This window comes from Equus quagga, chromosome 6 (assembly GCF_021613505.1).
Source record: "Equus quagga isolate Etosha38 chromosome 6, UCLA_HA_Equagga_1.0, whole genome shotgun sequence".
In the NCBI taxonomy this organism is placed as follows: Eukaryota; Metazoa; Chordata; class Mammalia; order Perissodactyla; family Equidae; genus Equus; species Equus quagga.
In genome coordinates this window covers 1,862,942-1,879,762 of record NC_060272.1, presented here as the reverse complement: position 1 = coordinate 1,879,762, position 16,821 = coordinate 1,862,942, and the positions used below count along the sequence as shown (strand labels likewise).

Genomic DNA, 16,821 nt, shown 5'->3' with positions numbered 1-16,821 from the left:
AGCATAGTCTCGACAGCTCGGCCCCTTCACCCCACACACCAGCTGCTCCTGTCTCTATCGAAGTTTGTGGGTCAACACCAGGGGCCACCAGGGCTGTGTGCTACAGTCTCAGTAGGTGGAAACCCTGAACCATGCCTCCACCCTCAGAGCTCAGCCAAAGCTGAGGGTCCATGAGGAGGTGTGAGGACATGCAGGCCCGGCCAGACCCACAGATGCCACCAGGAGCTGGGTGGGAGTCCTCATGAGGCAGTGACTGCCGCGAGTGTGTGCCTGACACCACACTGCCACATCAGGCATAAAACCCCATACTACAGAAGAGGAAACTGAGGCCGGAAGAGGACACTGCTCGCACATTTCCCTGGCGAATGGGGCACTGAGCTCCAAGTGGGCCCACCTATGCCAGACACCCTGCGCACATCACACACCCGCCAAGCCTCAGTGTCTCTCGGATGCCGCCGATGAAACCGTGCGTGCGTCTTGGCATTGTGTCTGGTCATGGCTCCTGGTCACAGAGTTTCCGACGCTGGTATGGGGTTAGAACCAGGCTTGACAGGGACCACACAAGCCAGGGTCACGGTAGGAGAGGCCACCATCCTGACGGCCATTCTCTGGACACTTGCCAAGTCCAAGAGCTGCCTCCCAGGGAAGGTTGGGAACTGGGAGCCCTGCTGTTGTCTCTGTCTCCCCTCCTAGGGGAGAAGCCTGTCCTGGGCAAGGGGGTAGCTCCTTTCCCTGGACAAAGGGGTGAGCCCCCGTGAACACAATGCCCGCCGAAGCAGGGTGAGCCCCAACGCCCCAGGCAGCGGGGGCTGTGCCAAACTGGGCGCTTCCTCAACCCCAGGCAGTGGGGACCATGCCGCACTGGGTGCTTCCTCAGCCCCGGGCAGCAGCAGCTGGGCCAGGCTGGACCAGTCGGGTTGGCTGGACTTTTTCAGGGCTGCAGCCCTCTATGCCAAGTACAGGGAGTACACGCGGGTCCTGAGATGAGCCTGTGGGCTCTCACCAGCAGCTTTATTTTCTCTTTACCTTCAATTACGTTCTCTTCACGTTTTCAAAGCTGCTTCAGTCATGCTTGACAAAGTGTGACGATAACCAACTGAATGAACAAAATTAGCAAGCACTCATCTACTCCACATGAAGGACACAGCCTGCTAACTGCCACCCCTGTGAAGACCAGAACCTGCCTGCCTCCTCCACCCACAGACCCCGCGCCCTGGCTGTGGCTCTGTCAGGGCCTCACCTGCACTTCCGAGTCAGCGTCCACGTGCTGCAGCTGGAACCAGGTGTCCCTGTTGTGGTACTTTGGCAGGTCCTCCTTCTGAATGGCCACCTTCCCTGAAACAGGAGCACAGAGGACAGGCTGTCACCAGAGGGGACACAGCCTCCAAGCCAACAAGGCCTCCGACCTAACAAGGCACACACGCACAAGTCTCTCCATCATCACCACCAATTATTCCAATTATTTGCTATAATCCAAAACACATAATCGGGGAAACTGATGATGTCACCCTATCTTCCTTCCAGTAAGAGCAACATTGGTGACATTTCATCTCGAAGGTGGCACTTCCCACCCCAGCAGGAGAAAGCTCACATCCCACCCCCACAGCAGGCACCACTGCCTGCTCCCTGATGGCCACACAGCCTGCGTGTGGATGGGCCACCTGTCATGAGCACTTCTGCTCCTCACACATTACCTGAGGTGGTTGTAGCAAGTCAGCAGGAGAGGCAGGGGCACAGGGTGGGGGTATTTCCTACAAATGAGAAACAGCCCTGCCTCAAAGGAGTCTGCAAACAGTGAATCTCCAAGTGTGGTGCCCGATCAGCAGCTTCAGCACCAGCTGGGAGCTTGTCAGAAATGCAGATTCCCAGCCCCTACCCAGATGTGATGCATCCTGGGAGGAATACAGGACAGGGGTGAAGGAGCAACCACTGAAGGCAGGCCCCTGGCCACATGGCAGTGAGACCCGGGCATACGTCACCATCCTCTCCTGCCTCAACACTATGCTGCCAAGTGGGGACACGGCAGCATCGCTGGGTAGGGCTCTGAGACTTCATGAAAATGTGTGTGTGCATGTGTGTGTGTGCTTGCATGAGCTAAAGCTTAGAATATGTGTGTGCATGTTTAACTTAGACAGTGTGCACAGGCATATGCACGCCTGCTTGTATATTTAGCTTATACAGTATGTGCACGTGTACATATGTGCATATTCAGCTTAAATAATGTGTGCACGAGTATGTGTATGTTCAGCTTAACAGTTTGTGCATATGTGCGCATCTGTATGCATAGTCAGCTTACAGTGTGTGCGCACGTGTGTAAATGTGTATACAGTCAGCTCACAGTGTGTGCATGTGTATGCAGTCAGTTTACAGTGTGCACAAATGCATGCATGTGTATGCAAAGTCATCTTACAGTGTGTGTACATATGTGTGCATGTGTATGCAGTCAGCTTACAGTGCATGTACACATGTGTGCATGTATGCAGTTTGAAGTGTGTGCACGTGTGCAGTTTACAGTGTGTGCAAGTTTGTGCATCTGTATGCATAGTCAGCCTACACAGTATGTCCACACGTGTGCAGCCAGCTTACATAGTGTATGCACATGTGTGTGCATGCAGTCAGCTTACAGCGTGCACGCTGTGCCCACAGAGGCAGTCAGCTTATACAGCATGCATGTGTGCACGCATGTGTATATTTACTTTATTATACATATGTATATTTACAGATGTATACATAGCATGTGCACACACAGGCCTATCAGGCCCCCAGTCACGACAGCACATGTGTGCACTCAAGTTAGCTCACAGCAGTGACTGAAACTGAGGATGCAGCTGGAAGGAAGCACTGCTCCCCATCGCCCACCTGGGTCTGTGAATCCGTGTCTCCCCAAGTGTGGTCACCAGTCACCTGCGTCGAGACGCCTGGAGAGTTTCCTAAAGCACAGCTTCCCAGGCCCTATCCCAAAGGAGGAAATAGAATCTCTGGGGTGGGGCCCTGGAATCTTCCTTTCCAGGAGGCCCAGGGGACTTTTGTGGGCCCCAAGTGGGAGGATGTTTGCATTCCTCTTCAGGCTTGGCACTTTGGGGCTAGATACAACATCCTCCTCTGCATTTCCACCCACACCTGTAGACCCAATGTCCTCCTCCACGTCCCCGCCCACACCTGCAGACCCTACGTCCTCCTCCTGCATCTCTGCCCACACCTGCAGACCCAATGACCTTCTCCACGTCCCAACCCACACCTGCAGACCCAACATTCTCCTCTGCATCTCTGCCCACACCTGCAGACCCAAAGTCCTCCTCCACGTCTCTGCTCACACCTGTAGACACAACGTCCTCCTTGCGTCTCTGCCCACACTGGAATCACTTCTCTATGAATGTGACAGGAGATCTGACTAGTTAGCTCACTACCTGCTGCTGTGCATCAGGCAAGTGTCTTACCCTCTCTGAGCCTCTGCTTTTCCCTCATGTATCAGTGGAGATGACTTCCACACCCAGTGTTAATACGAAGGTGAAAAGGCACACTTCATGCCCATGAAAACACCAGCGCGGTCCTCGCTTCCAGAAGCACTCAGCTCATGTTAGTTTCCTTCCAAGTATAAGAGCACCTGAGAAACTTCATAAAACTATGGAATTCCCGGTTCAGCCCCCGGAGAGTCTGGTCCACCAGCATGGATGGGGCTGGGTGCCTGGATTAAGCTCCCTTCCCAGGAGCAAAGAAAAAGCATGCTGCTTGGAGATAGACGGATATGAGCTCGTAAGGGCACAAGCAGTCAGATTTCAGAAAACCGAGAGGCACTAACAAGGCTTCTGGTGTTAAGAGGACGTGGCAAGTAGATGGTGCAAGCGGACCCCGTGCAGGTACACAAGTGGGGCTCCATGCACGTGTGACTGCACATGTGGGTGTGTTTATGGCTCCACGCGTGTGTGAATGTGCACATGGGGATATTTATAGCTCCACAAGTGTGAATGTGCACATGGGTGTGTTTATGGCTCCACGTGGGTGTGTTTATGGCTCCACATGTGTGAATGCACATGTGGGTGTGTTTATGGCTCCACATGTGTGTGAACACACAGGTGTGTTTACGTTTAGACAGAAAGGCCAGTGTGGACACCGAGAAGTTAAGCCACACAACAATCTGGGTCAGATTATGAAAGGTCTTGAGTCAAACTAGGGAGTACAGATTACCTTCTCTACCCAAATCAGGCAGGGTAGCCTCAAACTTAACAATTTCTTTCTTTTCTTTTGTATAAATCTGGTTCTAAAGTAGAAGCATTTAACCCCAGAAAAGGGTTTCTTCAGATAGGAGACTGTCTATAAAACACAGCACTTTTCTAAAATAGAATAAATATGTGTGGGGATATTTTCAAAAATCTTCCATTCTCTCAACACATGCTCAGTGACTGCCTCCCAAGCCTGAGCCATGTGCCAGGGAGCCACATGCAAGAGTCGCTTCTGGGCCCAACCGTGTTCTGAGCTCTTTCATGGCTGTGGGACACCATCATGGCCTCCTACTGGGAGAAGAAGCTGACGGCCCCACGTAGAGAAGGCAGCTCTGGCGGCTGTGGGCTGAAGCGGGTGCAAGGGGCAAGCTCTGAGGCCACGGAGGCCATGTCCAAGCAAGAAAAGGCATCGCCACCACAGGGCTCGGGAGAGGGTGGGCTCAGGGCACGCAGTCTTGGAGGGTCAGCTGGAAGGATGAGGAGGGGAAGGTGGGGCTTATCCAGTGACAATGAGCACGTGGTGGCCACAAGCTCAGCATGATTCCCCCGAGGTGCTGCAGACCCCACGGGGCCTGTGGGGCTGCTGGACACAAGCTGAGAGCTAAGTAGGTGGGAGAACCACCAAGGCCAGGAGGGATAGGAGATGGCACAAGGCTGAGGGAGGGACAGTAGGGCGGTGGACAACTGTCTTGTGTGTGGCTGGGATCCGTGGGGACCTCTCCAGTGGCCTGGGCAGGGAGCAGGCGCTGGCCGAGCCCCAGAAGTGAGGGGCGCCAATGAACAGCCACATGAGTCAGAGTCCAATGCTGCCCAGGAGTGGAACGCCCACAGTGTCCTCGGGAGCACACAGGCACAGCTCTGCGTCCCACGTGCCTGGACCCCAGTGGCTGCCACTGCGCCAACACCTGTGTCTCAGTGTCTGTTCTGGGGCCACAGTGGAAAGGACTGGGGTTCCTGGGGCAGAGGGGAACCCTGACTCAGGGTCTTTGCTGCTCCACATCCTCCCCCACACTCACAGTGGGCTCACTCTCTCCAGGAGCCCTCCACTGATGTGCTGGCGTCTCTGAGAGCACCCCAGGACCACCAAGAGAACCCCCATACCTTTAAGGAACCCTAATACCTTTGAGCACCCCAATACCTCTGAGAGTACCCTGAAAACTCTGAGTGTCGCAGGTACCTCTAAGAGGACCCCAATGACTCTAAGGAAACCAATACCATCCTGACCCCCACGGAGGGTTGTCGGCAGTCCCAGAGGGTCTGCCTAGGGACAGTGGGCAGGGCCCCCTCTACAAGCCACCCTGGGAGGAGCCCTGGGAAGCTTTCCAGGGACAGGTTTGGGGGTCACTGTTCCCTCACCTTGAAGGGCAGCCCCCAGGCCTCTGCCAGCGTGTCTGGTCCCCCGCGTGAGTCTGTGGTGAGGCACAGGCAGCCCGTCCCAGCCATGGGGATGCCGCCTCCAGGCCATCACCACCAGCACAGCCAGAAAGGCCGTGTAGACTCAGCTGCTCCGAGCGGGGAGCCTGGAAGAGATGCCACTTCTGCCAAACGAGACCCCATCCAGGAGGGTGGAGGAGCCTGTGGAGTGCCTACCTATGATGGAGGCCCGCCGGAAGACGTCTCTGTCGAAGATGTAGAAGGCAAGCTGGCGGAAGCGCCGTGGGATCTCACAGTAGAAGTCCTCTCCGTAGAAGGGGCTGCACAAACAACAGAGGCGACCGTCAGGCTCTGAGGTACCACCTGCTGCCAGCTGCGGGCATCGCAGGGGCCTGCAGACTAAGCGCAACCGTGGGCGCCGCATGTACTCTCACTCTAAATGCACCAAGAACCGCTATTCTGCATTTCCCTTTGAGACATGAAACTGCGTTTCTTAACTGGAGCAAAACTGGACTTGACAGCGAGCAGGTGGTAAATCTCCTAGTGGGATGCGGCCTCGCACGTGCCCCAAAGGCACTCACACTACATGACGACCGCTGCACTGGGTTAGTGGCAGCTTAGGGAACCAGAGAGCACGACACATGTGGCCTCACAAAGCGACGCCCGCTGAGTGTGTCCGGGCGGTGGGGATGTTCTGAGCTCTGGGCAGCGGGACAGCCTCACCATAAAAGTAAACTCGGCGTTCCAGTTTCAGACACTGCTCCCCTTCTTCCAGGAGTCAGCGTAAAGTCCTGACTGGGCTGCCATCTTTGCCCCTCATGGGGGTGAAGACCCCTGCCCACCAAAGGGCTGACCCTGCACAAAGACCCTGTGCCCATCACCCATGCACAAGTGCACAGACGGAGACAAAATCAACTGTGAACTCTAATTGAGGGCAGAGAGCCAGGGACTGTGCTGGTTGGGCCAGGTTGCATTATCAAACGCTGGTTCACAGAGGCCATAGCAAGCGGGATCTGCATCCACGGGCGAGGAGGGAGCACATACTGAGCACCTCGGGTCTGCCAGAGTCCCTCCTCATGCACATTTATGGCTGAGTCCAAAACAGGAAGAACTGATACAGCCTGTGGCCCTGGACCACGCAGGAAAGAAAGGTGACACAGGAGGCTTTTGGTGACAGTTTGTGAGTGACATGGACGCGACCACCAGAAAAAGGGATGGGGACCAGCTCCCAAAGCAGAGTTCCAGAGTTGCATCTCCCATCCCAGATTCCAGAACCATGTTCTATCAATCCTGAGATGACCCCTTCCCCAACAGTTAGCATCTCTGGAGTCAGAACGTTTCCTGCGACCAGGGTAAGGACTGTTTCTAGATTAATTAGCGCTGCTGCTTCTTGGTGAGGCATAAAATAAGGGCGCACCTTATAACTGATGAAGGACACAGATTCCATAAAGTACAGCATTTTGGTGGCATGATGTGCCATTGCTTGACCTGGTGTCACTGGTGTCCACCTTCTACCACGCTGTCCCGACGATGCAGTAATGAAGCCCTGGAGCACTGACATCCCCTAAATGCAGGCCCATGACACGCCATCAGAATCACGGGCTCCTGAAGCACCGCCCTGTGTGCAATTCATCCTGCAGCCCAGGATCAGCTCAGCATGGCCCAGTCACCCAGGAAGATGGGACAAATGGACCAGCCTGAAGCCAGAACAAGACCCCCAGTGAGGGGACGGCTGTGGGGAGACTGACCCAGGATGGGTGGTAGAGATGCCAGCCTCCCAGAAGGGGTGGCATCAGCCCCAGAGGATGGGGTCTGAGGAACGAGGGCGCTCCTTCAGGCCTTTGCTCACTCAGCCAACAGGACGGTGTCAGGCACGGGATGAAGGTCGCTAGCATGAAGCTGGGAGCTTCGAGCAGCTATGGGTCATGGGAGACAAGGATCCAGAAGCCCTCATGATACAGGAGGCGCGTGTGACAAGAGAGCGGGAATAGCTCAGATGGGTAGGGGTGTGAAAGAGAGGAAAGCAGAAGACGGAGGGGCTCCCACAAGACTGAGGACAAAACAGGTTCTGCCCACACCTGGACCCAAAAACCAGGGAGTCGGAGAGCCGGGTCAGCGAGGAGGAAGGGTCTGGGAGCGGCTGGGTCTGGCAGGTCTGACAGGTCAGAAACCCAGACACCAGCCCGTGCCCACCCCTCCCAGCTGGGAAGCAGAACACACTTGAGAAGGAAGAGGGAGGCCTAGGGCTCAGGGTTCCAGGCTCTGAAACTCCCGTCAAGCACCAGTGACGGAAACAGAGGGGTCCAGCCATGGACAGAGACCCTACCCCACACCAACAGGAGTCACCTCAAAGTTGTCACACAGCTGAATGTGAGGCTGAATATGAAGGAACTCAAGGAACAAGTCTTCATGAGCTGGAGTGAGCTCAAGACTGCTCAGACGTGACACCAGGAGCACAACCACTAAAAGAAAAACCCAGTGAGCTTGACTTCGTCAAAATTAAAACCACCAAAGACTTGGTGCGAGTTCTCGAGATGGCACGCCCATGAGCATGGCACTCCCTCCATGGACAGGAGCTGGCGCTGAGGGCCAAGGCCTCTTCTAATGCGCCAGCCGGGCCTTAGCACATGGCACACAGAAGAGTTCTGGAAATGATGTCCTGTGGCTCCCTCTCGAAGCCCTTTTAAGAACCCGGCATCCTGTCAATGTGATTCTGGACAGACGGGATCCCAGGCAGGCTGCGGCCGCTGCTCCCTGCCCAACTCCGCCGTCAGATCCACGTGGGACACGGACGCCCAGCCCCAGCTGGAGGACTCTGGCACTCAAGCAGAAGCTCTGACGAGGCAGCCGCCAGCCATGGACATGCTTCTCCCAAGCCATGTGAGGAGGACAGGATGCCCCAGGCGGTAACCAGGGAACCGCCAAGAGCTCAGAGACAACATTTCCCAGAGGAGGACCCTGTGACCTCAGGGCTGTGCCGCCAGCCCCTCCCCTCTCACTTCCCGGCACGGGGTCCTCCAGCCACAGCCCACCTGAGGCTGCTCCCTCAGGACGCACCGCTGTGTGGTGGGGATGGGTCCAGAACCTCCCTCTCCACTCGGCACAAGGCAAGACGCAGACCACACTGAACAGCCTTCACATGGCCCTCTGTGAGGCTCACTGGGTACAGGTGCAAGCAGCACAGCCCTGGCCCGTGGGCTCACATTTGAGGTGAGGGGACAGGCGATAAGCAGATGCGATCACAGACCGTCACATGGCAGTGAGGGCTGTGAAGAAAAGCAGAGCAAGTTCGGGGGTGGGAGGCAGGACTGCTTTCTGGAATGGGTGCTCTTGGGGGAGGCCTTACTGGTGAGGGAACATCTGAACATGTGAACAGGGAGGGGACCTTGCAAAGATGGTGGGAGAGGCTCTGGGAAGAGGAAACAGCACGTGCAAAGGTCCTGGGGCCACAGGGGCTCGTGCTTTTCATGTTCAGGAGCAACAGGGAGGCCAGTGTGGCAGGCAGAGTGAGAGAAGGGCAGGGAGCTGGGACCTGGGGTCAGGGGTCAGGTGCAGCTTTGATAGGCAGTGGGCTGAGGAGAAGCAGTGAGACTCATGACGTATAGAGAAGACAGTGCAGACAGTTCACCCACAGCAGCGACAGATCCCAGGGACAGCCCTGTGTAAGCCGACCAGCAGACGGGTGGTGGAGCACAGAGAGATCTCCTCAGGTGAGCAGCTGGGAGCAGCACAGAGGGGTGAGGAGGGGGAAGGCTGAACTGCCATGTAGGGGAAAGTGGGAGCAGTGGACCAGCACAGTTGGGCGGGACACACATCGGGGTGTGTTTCCCTTCAGACATAGCTGCTTAGGTCGGGATGTGCAGGGTGGACTGCCAGATGGGGAGGTGAGTCAACACGTCCCCCAATGACCTGAGATGGAAGCCAGTGGTGCCTGCGGGACTAAGACTGTCGGGAACCACAGGGACGTCCAGAGGGACGCGAGGTGGGTGGGTGACTGAGATTCGGAAGGACCAGAACCAAGTGGGACGAGATGAGAGCCGGGAAAGCAACCGAAAGTGGGGGTTGCTCCAGTGACTAGGGAGCCCTGCACAGCGGCCTCAGCCCAGGCCCACTGAGATAGCACCTATGTCCAGGGTGGGAGGGCCTGCTGTCCCAAGGTTCAGAGGGTAGACAGAAGCTGGCAGCTGCCACCTCTCCTGGTGTCCCAAGAGATAGCCTGAAGCCACCATCACGCAAAACCAGAACTACGTCCCAAGGCCCAGCCGCACTTTGGAGCTTCCTGCAACAGATGTTTCTAGGGAATGCCTTGGAAATGGGCACCATACACAAACCTGGACCCCAACACCCTGTGCCCACGCCCGGGCCCCCATCCCGGGAAGCGGGGCTCTGTCTCTTTTCTCTCCACGGGGAACTGTTTTCACTCTCAGGCTGCAAATCAGAATCACCTGGAGAGGATGTTAGGCGACAGGGCTGCCCGGCAAGCCCCTGAGCCCTCTTTGGGGTGATGAGTCATGAACCGGGAACCCTTGACTCCACACCTGCACAGCCTCTAGCAAAGAGCTGTGAGGTCAGACACCGCCTTCACCCTCCTCACAGTGGCACACTGATTCTCTTCAGGGACACCGAATTTCACCCACACCCCAGAGCACCACTCACCGTCCGCTAGACGACGCTCTGTCTCAGGTGCCACAGGGACAGAGGGGCTCTGCACCCAGGGCACCCTCCACGGCAGAGCCAAGCCGAGGGGCCATGTCCATGGATTCTGGAGGTGAGGACACACCCACAAAGGGGGTGGCGCAGACACGGAGCAGCCCTGACTGCCAAGGTCTCGGGCCTTTACCATGAAGGTGTCATCTCCCCATTGCCTGATCCCACCCTTCCCCGATTCAGCACATGCACCCCAGGAAGACGTTCCACAGGAAGTTGATTCATAATTAACTTACATGTAAATTTTAGAATTTCTCTTTCTTTCACTCCTTTACGATCTGAATTTTGTTTGCTTCCAAAAAGGACACGTTTGTGGAAAAGAACACTCCCTTTCGTTTTAACTAAAAAGAAGAAATTGCTTTTCTTTTTAAGAACGAAAATTCATTGAGGATTTTACATCGTGAAACCAAAATCAGACCCGCTGGAGGGCTGGAACCAAAGAGCCAACAGCAACTCACTTCGTGAGCAGGCAGAGATGCTGGGTCCACGCCCCGAGGGAAGTGCGGACCCATGCGGCGCTTCATACGGGAAAAGTTGCCACATGGCCAACAGCCCCGCTCCCAGGAACACACCCGCGAAGTGGACACATGTCCAGCAATGTCTTGTAGCTGCAGGTTCACAGCATCGTGCACGACAACCGAGATGCGGAAACACCGAGGCACCCACAGCTAACGGCGCCATGGCGGCACAAGGGAACGCAGCTCAGCCCTAAGAGGAATGAAGCCCTGACACCACAACATGGATGGGTCTGGGACACCGTGAAGGGAAAGAAATAGACACCAAAGGCCAAAGAGCACATGGTTCCACCCACACGAACACAAATCCACAGACAGAAAGTGGATCTGTGGCCGAGGGGCCAGGGCGGGTGCTGGTGGGAAGGGGTGGTGAGAGGGAACAGGTTTCTTTTTGGGGAGATGAAAATGTTCTAAGATTGACTGTGGTGATGGCTGCACAACTCCACATACACTAAAAACCATGGGATTGCATGTGTTAAGTGGGTAAATTATATGGTATGTGAATTATATCTCAGTAAAGCTATTTTTAAAAAACCAAAATATGAGAAATACATAAAGATGTCAGAAAGCAAAAAACAGAATTAACTTTCTAGGGTGGTAGGTCCTAGAGGTTTTTTTTCTCTAAAGATATCGGATACTCTTAATACGGAGTAGAAATAGACACAGACGAAGACACGTTTTCTAAATGAAAGAGGGATTACAGTATATATCCTGACATACAGTCATCTTTTTCCTTCAACCTCATGCCATCAACTACTTTCCAAATAAGTAAATAAAAAGTTAGTGGCCACACAACCCCGAGGCTGCAGTGACCACAACTGCTGCCCCCTCCCCCCCGCCATGACCGAGGCCGCCATGACCCAGGCCGCCATGACCCTGCCACCTCCCAGCTTCTCAGGGCAAAGAGTCTCTGCCCGGCTATCCCCTTAGGATAATGGGCCCCTTAGGATAACGGTCCACCCAGGGGCTCACCTGATGGAAGGGCCCCTCACCGTCAAAGGCTCTGGTGCATAATGCACGTGACCCCCCAGAAATGGGGACAGAAACACCCCGTGCCCACCAACACTGACCTCACCGACATTCACACACTTCACTAAATAGATGGCACAACATCCACCGCTTTCACTGGAAAAATTTAAGGTACTGGTCAGGCTGAGTGCCTCTCCCAGCAGTATGAGATTTCTGCCTCATTTTCTGTTGAAATGCCCATCTTTTCATGTTTGGGATATTAATCCACTACGTTCGTGCTGCAAATTAAAAGACAACTCATGCACACACATAAGGAGTATCTTCTTTAACTAGAAACACCACAAATTTGGTAACAGTATCTGTCATCACCGGGCATGCGCTCCACCAGAAGAGCGTGGGGTCCAATCATGGGTAGGTGGGCCCCCCCTCCAGCCCTGCAGACAGAGAGGTGGACGAATGCCCCGCTCCAGGCCAGCACCCACCGGGGTCCACAGACAGGCCCCACTGTGGTGGTGCAGACGCCGCCCTCCTTCTGATCAACGGAAACGTGGTCTTTGTCTCTGTGTGGGCAGCAGAGTTGGGATGTTTCCAAAAAAAAAGGAAAGGGCGGGTCCTTGGGGGCAGGGGGAGCTACTGCCCACCATCTCCAGTGCCTTGGAGGTAGCGTCTTCTTTTGGGGTCTCAGGGACTACCTGGCCTGACCATCCCTTCCCATTAGCGGCTTAGCCTGGGGTTGGTCCCGCAGAGCCCATGGTCAGCGTGGTCAGCAGCGGGCTGACTCCTGCAGTCAGCCACACGTGCAGCCTGAGGGCTCCAGAGCCCCCTTTCCAAATAAACAACGCAGCCTGAGGACTTGTCTCATGTGACAGAGGAAATCACAGCATGGCAGATGCGCCTCCAAGCCAGCCTCCTCCCTTGGTAATTATGGGAGAAGATGAAGGAAGATTCTGGGATCCAGTGAGCCCCCCTTGGGAAGAGAGAAAATCTGCCTGCAGGAGATGCCCTCACCTTGAGGCCACGTTGACAGGGGACATCTGCACCGCCTCCCCCCTACCTCCCGCCTCCTCCACCCAGAGCACAGATGTGCAGCCAGAGGTTCAACATGGGCCTCCTAGGGACCTGGAGAAACCTCCACCTCCCTGTGAGTCACTCCCTGAGTCATCACTTCCCCTAACATCCTCGCTCCCCTCCCCTCTCCATCCCACTCCCCATCCCACACTGCTCCCCCCCTTGCCCCATCTGCTCAGGAGAAAGCAGCCGGCCTGGTTTTCCCCGTTTCATGTCTGTGTCGCAAACGCCTGTGTCAGCTTCCCAACATACGGGCGAGGGAGGAGGGTGAGGAGACCACTCCAGAGTCCAGGTGGACAGAGACGCCACTCGCCCATGAACAAGGAGCCCCACACGGAGCCCTCCAAGAGCAGCCTATTCTTAGGACTGTCTCTGTGCCTCAGAGTCTGGGCTGTCACTCTGCTACAGGGAAAGACACCACCAAGGGCCAGTGAGTGTCCAGAGGCAGTGGCTCCAAGCTCCCAGAGGGATGCAAGGCCCCCTTCGAGAGCCAGGTGGCCTGGAAGCCCGGTAGGTGGGCGGCTTTTCCAGGAAGGGTGCCTGCCTTCTCTGCACACCTGAGCTGGGCTAATAAGGTGTACGTGTGGTCAAACCACTAACCAAACGCTGGGTTAAATCTCAACAAACCAAACACCACATTCCAGTGTTGGCAGAACTCAGAGCAGGCTCCACCCTGGGCTGCTGGTCCGCAGTCTGCAGGGCTGGTGCTGCCCTCGGCCCATTCGCCCATTCGCCCCTCGGCCCCTCGGAAAAGCAGCCACCTGCAGGTGATCCAAGAGGAAAACCTTTCTAGTTTCTCCCAAATTTGTCCCCACATCCTCAAAAGGCAATTTTAAAATCCCAGAGCAGCTCTTCATCTGAGGAACTTTCCTGCTTCCGGTAGCACCACATCTTGAGGAACAAGACCCCCAGCCACCTGCTGACCCTCCGCCACGGGCTGACTCGCTAGAGGCCTCCCCAGGGTACACAGCCATTCGGTCACAAGGGCGAGATAAAGGCACATGGGTGTGTGGCGTTCTGCAGGTCTGAGTCAGGGACTGAGGATCAGTGAACCCACCCAGGAGGAGACTCAGGCCAGCCCTCAGTTCCCGTCCAAACCCTAGGACAGAATGTCCCGCCTGCCTCTGTGTAGCGTCACCCAGGCAGTGTCACCGGTGAGACAGTCTCACTTCGGGGGCCAGTACAAGATGGTTCTGCGGGGTGCTCACTGACCGTGAATCTCTGATGGGCCCACGGTGGCCGCTGCCAGGTCTGGGGGACACGCGGAGGCTCGGGGGCAGGCCCGGGACAGACTAGGAACTGTGCTCAGGAACTGCGCTCAGGAACTGTGATGCTCTCCCCAGAGCCCTGTGACCCAGACTGGACTTCTGTGCAGGAACCGGAGCTGCGGACACCACAGTAGGTGCCCTGCAGCCTGTCCTCCCAGCCTGACCCAGCACCCAGGCCCACAGCTACATCACCTCTCCGAGATTCAATTTCCCCATCTCCAAGATGCTCCCCACAAGGTGATGGTGGGGTCCACGGACACTGTGCAGACTCACTCCACTGCATGTGGCTCGTGACACGCCAAATCCCATCCCACAGCCGTCTGTTCTCTCACTCCTTAAGTTCCCCACATAGAAACTGCATTCCTCAAGTCCAAATTAGGATCAGACTGGTCTTTCAAGGTCCAGTGATGTTTTTGGAAGTGACTGAAACAAACATCCTCGAGAGAAGCATAGTTATACGGTGGCCATGGCAACACAGGAATGTATCAGACTGCAAACCCCAGAAAGGCCCAGACCCGGACAGACTGTCAGGGGGTAGTCCAGGGGTGGGGCATGGCAACAGCCCATGGGGATGCTTTAATGCCCTCCTACGGACGAGGGGTTCTACCTCACTGGGGGAAAACCCAGTAACGGCGGCATCCTGCTGTCCCAGAAGCTGCAGGCCCACAGTTCCACGAGGAGAAAGGGAAGGAACCATGCTGACCCTCTGCTCAGAGAGAGTAGACAGGGCAGGAGGGTGTGAAGGTGCTGGCCCCCTCCCACACAGGGACATGCAGCTGTGCGCCGACCCACAGCCTCTCTGTCCAGCGTCCTGCATGCACCCGGCCAGCTGGCACCACGATGATGGCCCCAATGGGGCCTGAGGCCATCCGCCACGTGCTGCCAATGCTCAATGCTTGTGCAATAAGAGCAAACCAGTGCTCGCTGTCCACGAGCTTTCCCCTGGCATTCTAAGGGAATCCTCACGTTCTGGCACCAGGCAGCCTCCTGTGGTTCAGAGGAAACTGGGGCAGGATTGAAGCCCAATGGCAGGGAAGGGACGCTCAGACCACCGCCGGCCACCCTGGACCCAGAGAAGACGCTCATGGATCCTAAACTGGGACTGGCCGCCCACCCACGCAGCCTGGAGCTCCAGGGCCCTCCCGCCGACAAAGGCAACCCGAGGAGCCAGCGCCTGGGCAACTGGAAGGCACAGGACCGACGCTCGGAGTCTCCACCCTGGAAGTGAGTCCTCATGCAGGAGACCTGCCGCAAATCCCAACGCCCCCTACGCGGATGACATGGAGGCCCCTTCCACCACTGTGCAGCCCCACCCAGACGCGGGAGAGCCAGGAGGGGCAGGGCGGGGTGACACATGTCTGCCCGGCGGCCGGGCCTGGTTCCCGAACAGGGCGCCAGCGGGGACGCGGCCCAGCGGGAAGCGCGGTGGCTCCGCGAGGGGTCTCCGGCCGGGGAGCCCAGGACCCTGGGGACGCGTCCACCCACTCGAGGGGCGTGCAACATCCAGGCCTGAGGCCTCCTTCACGGCGAAAGGAATTTCTTCTTAAAGCTTTAACTTGAGAATGAAACAGCAAAGTAGATACCGGGAAAGAAATGTTACTTCTGTTGTCTCGTGATTTCAAAGTTGGCGTTTTTTAGTCAACAACTTTGTTTTTATTAAAAATCCCTGAGAAACCTAAGTCTGGACTCCCGAACCAGTCTTCCTCCTCCCATTGGAGCCCCAACAGCTTCTCCCCGCGCTGCTCCCCTCCCCCCCCCCCCCCTACCGCTTCTCCCCCCCCCGCTACCGCTCCCCCTCCCCCCGCCCACCGCTTCCCCCCCCCCCCGCCGCTCCCCCCAGTACAGCTTCCCCCCGCCTGCCGCTTGTCCCCCTGGTGCTCCCCCGCGCGCCCCGTACAGCTTCTCCCCCCGCGGTGAGGCCCTGGGGTCTGGCTCAGCTCAGGCGTCCCCACACACGGCCGTCCCATTCTGCGCAAGTCGCCCTAGGACTCCTAGGTCACAGACCCACGTGCTCCTCCCGATTCCCAGTCGGAGGCCGCGCCTGCGGCCCTGAGAACCCTCATTCCGGAACATTCTCGGCGAGAACAGAACTTGGGAGTCTGTAATTACACCCATGTTGACACCGTGCGACGAGCCAGCGGCTCCTCACTTAGCTCTGGAAGGCAGTGGTTTTACTGTCTAATTTCACGTAAAAAAAAAAATGAGCAAAAGTGCCGCCGCGATCCCACTACCGGCACAAAGGAGCACAGCGACGCCGCGGGCGCTGCTCCGGGCCGCCACTGGCGCAGCCCGCTTCCTAAACACAGGGGCCTTCCTGGGACACGGCCTGTCACTCGGCTTGTCCGCGGACCGGCCCCCAGCTCTGAGGACCACGAGCCGGGCCCCGGTCCCCTCTGCCGCGGGCTCGGGCAGCGCGCTCAAGGTGACCCCCCCAGAGGCCGCCGGGGTTCCCGCCGAGCCGGCGTCCCGTAGACGGGCCGGGCCGCGCCCGCCCGGCCGCCGAGCTCTACCGCTCTTGGACGCAGCGACCAGACGCGGCTCGTCATTCTCCACAGCGACTTCGCCAACGAATGCTTGACCCTCGGGGACAAGCCTGGGCTGGAGGAGACTGGGGGACACGACGCCGCTCCCAGAAGCCGGCGCCCCCACAACGGGCGGGAAGCCGTGCTCCGGAAGTCAGCGCCCTCCACAGCCGGCGCC

At 57.0% G+C, this 16,821-nt stretch overlaps 1 protein-coding gene across 2 annotated transcripts in view; it reads right to left on the bottom strand.

Annotated features, from left to right (window-relative positions):
* Positions 1-16,821, bottom strand: part of RASA3 (RAS p21 protein activator 3) — an 87,518-nt gene that overhangs the window by 38,664 nt on the left and 32,033 nt on the right. Inside the window, exons 3-4 of one of the 2 annotated variants that reach the window (XM_046664659.1) lie at positions 5,811-5,914; positions 1,241-1,335 (exon numbers count right to left, since the gene is read on the bottom strand). In XM_046664659.1, coding sequence (XP_046520615.1) covers positions 1,241-1,335; positions 5,811-5,914 — 199 coding nt within the window. Of the gene's footprint in view, positions 1-1,240; positions 1,336-2,859; positions 2,881-5,810; positions 5,915-16,821 lie in introns of those variants that run through there. The other variant, XM_046664660.1, reaches the window with a different exon arrangement.